General features: G+C 72.3%; 1 protein-coding gene across 1 annotated transcript; it reads left to right on the plus strand.

Moving 5' to 3' along the window:
• Positions 1 to 272: 272 nt before the first annotated feature.
• AURANDRAFT_70003 (40S ribosomal protein S14) lies at positions 273 to 1,029 on the plus strand (the record flags this gene model as incomplete). Its single annotated transcript, XM_009044736.1, has 2 exons — positions 273 to 345; positions 527 to 1,029. The coding sequence occupies one exon, from the start codon at positions 537 to 539 to the stop codon at positions 981 to 983; it is 447 nt and encodes a 148-aa protein (XP_009042984.1).
• Positions 1,030 to 1,130: the final 101 nt, after the last annotated feature.

Here is a 1,130-nt window from a genome sequence, read left to right on the forward strand (position 1 = left end):
GACGCTCACGGTCCGCGAGGCCAAGAAGACGACGCACGTCTTCGAGGGCGGCGCGTGCTCCTGCGGCGACGCCTGGCGCTGGGAGGCGCGCCACGTCGGGGCGGGCAGCGCCGTGACGAGCCGCTAATGCACTTTTGGATAATGGTGGCGCGTGTACTGGCCGCCTACTGGTGCGCAGTGTCCGCCAGTAGCACCCGGGAGGCCTCCTGGGGACCCCCGGCCACAGGCTTCGACCTCGCCCTACCTGGTAGGCCCGGCTCGAGATCGGCGACGCTAGCGATCAGCACCATCTCCACCGAGCGCGTCGGCAGTCGTACTTGTACGACCCCCTGCAGCGCCAACCTCGTGCGCGCCCGCGTCCTTCCATCGCGCCGCACCGCTGCGCGCCACTTTGTCGCGGCGGGGGCGGCCGCAGAGCGTCGGCGAGCGCCGCACTCGCCGACGCGCTGCGGCAGCCCCGCGCGCGCGCCGCGCACGCGCACCCCGCCCCGCCGCCGCGCCCGTCTCACGCCGCCGCGCCCCGCAGGCCAAACACCATGTCGAAGAAGACCGAGGAAATTAAGGAGGTGACGACGCTCGGCCCCAAGGTCGCCGAGGGCGAGCAGGTCTTCGCCGTCGCGCACATCTTCGCGTCGTTCAACGACACCTTCGTCCACGTCACGGACCTCTCGGGCCGCGAGACCCTCGTCCGCGTGACGGGCGGCATGAAGGTCAAGGCGGACCGCGACGAGGCGTCGCCCTACGCGGCGATGCTTGCCGCGCAGGACGTCGCGGAGCGCTGCAAGGAGCTCGGCGTCACGGCGATCCACATCAAGATCCGCGCCACGGGCGGCAACAAGACGAAGACGCCGGGCCCCGGCGCCCAGTCCGCGCTCCGCGCCCTCGCGCGCGCGGGCATGAAGATCGGCCGCATCGAGGACGTCACGCCGATCCCGTCCGACTCGACGCGCCGCAAGTCCGGCCGCCGCGGTCGCCGCCTCTAGGCGCCTCCCCTCGCGTCTCCTTCGACGCCCTAAGTGCTTCGGCGAAGAGCTTCCCCGGGGCCGCGCTCGCCGCTCGGCGGCCGACTGCGCCCAACTTTGCGCCCAACGCATGCGCAAAGACAGCCACGAGCTACCCCCCCCCGAATG

The sequence above is a fragment of the Aureococcus anophagefferens genome (genome assembly GCF_000186865.1).
Source record: "Aureococcus anophagefferens unplaced genomic scaffold AURANscaffold_752, whole genome shotgun sequence".
NCBI classification, from domain to species: Eukaryota; class Pelagophyceae; order Pelagomonadales; family Pelagomonadaceae; genus Aureococcus; species Aureococcus anophagefferens.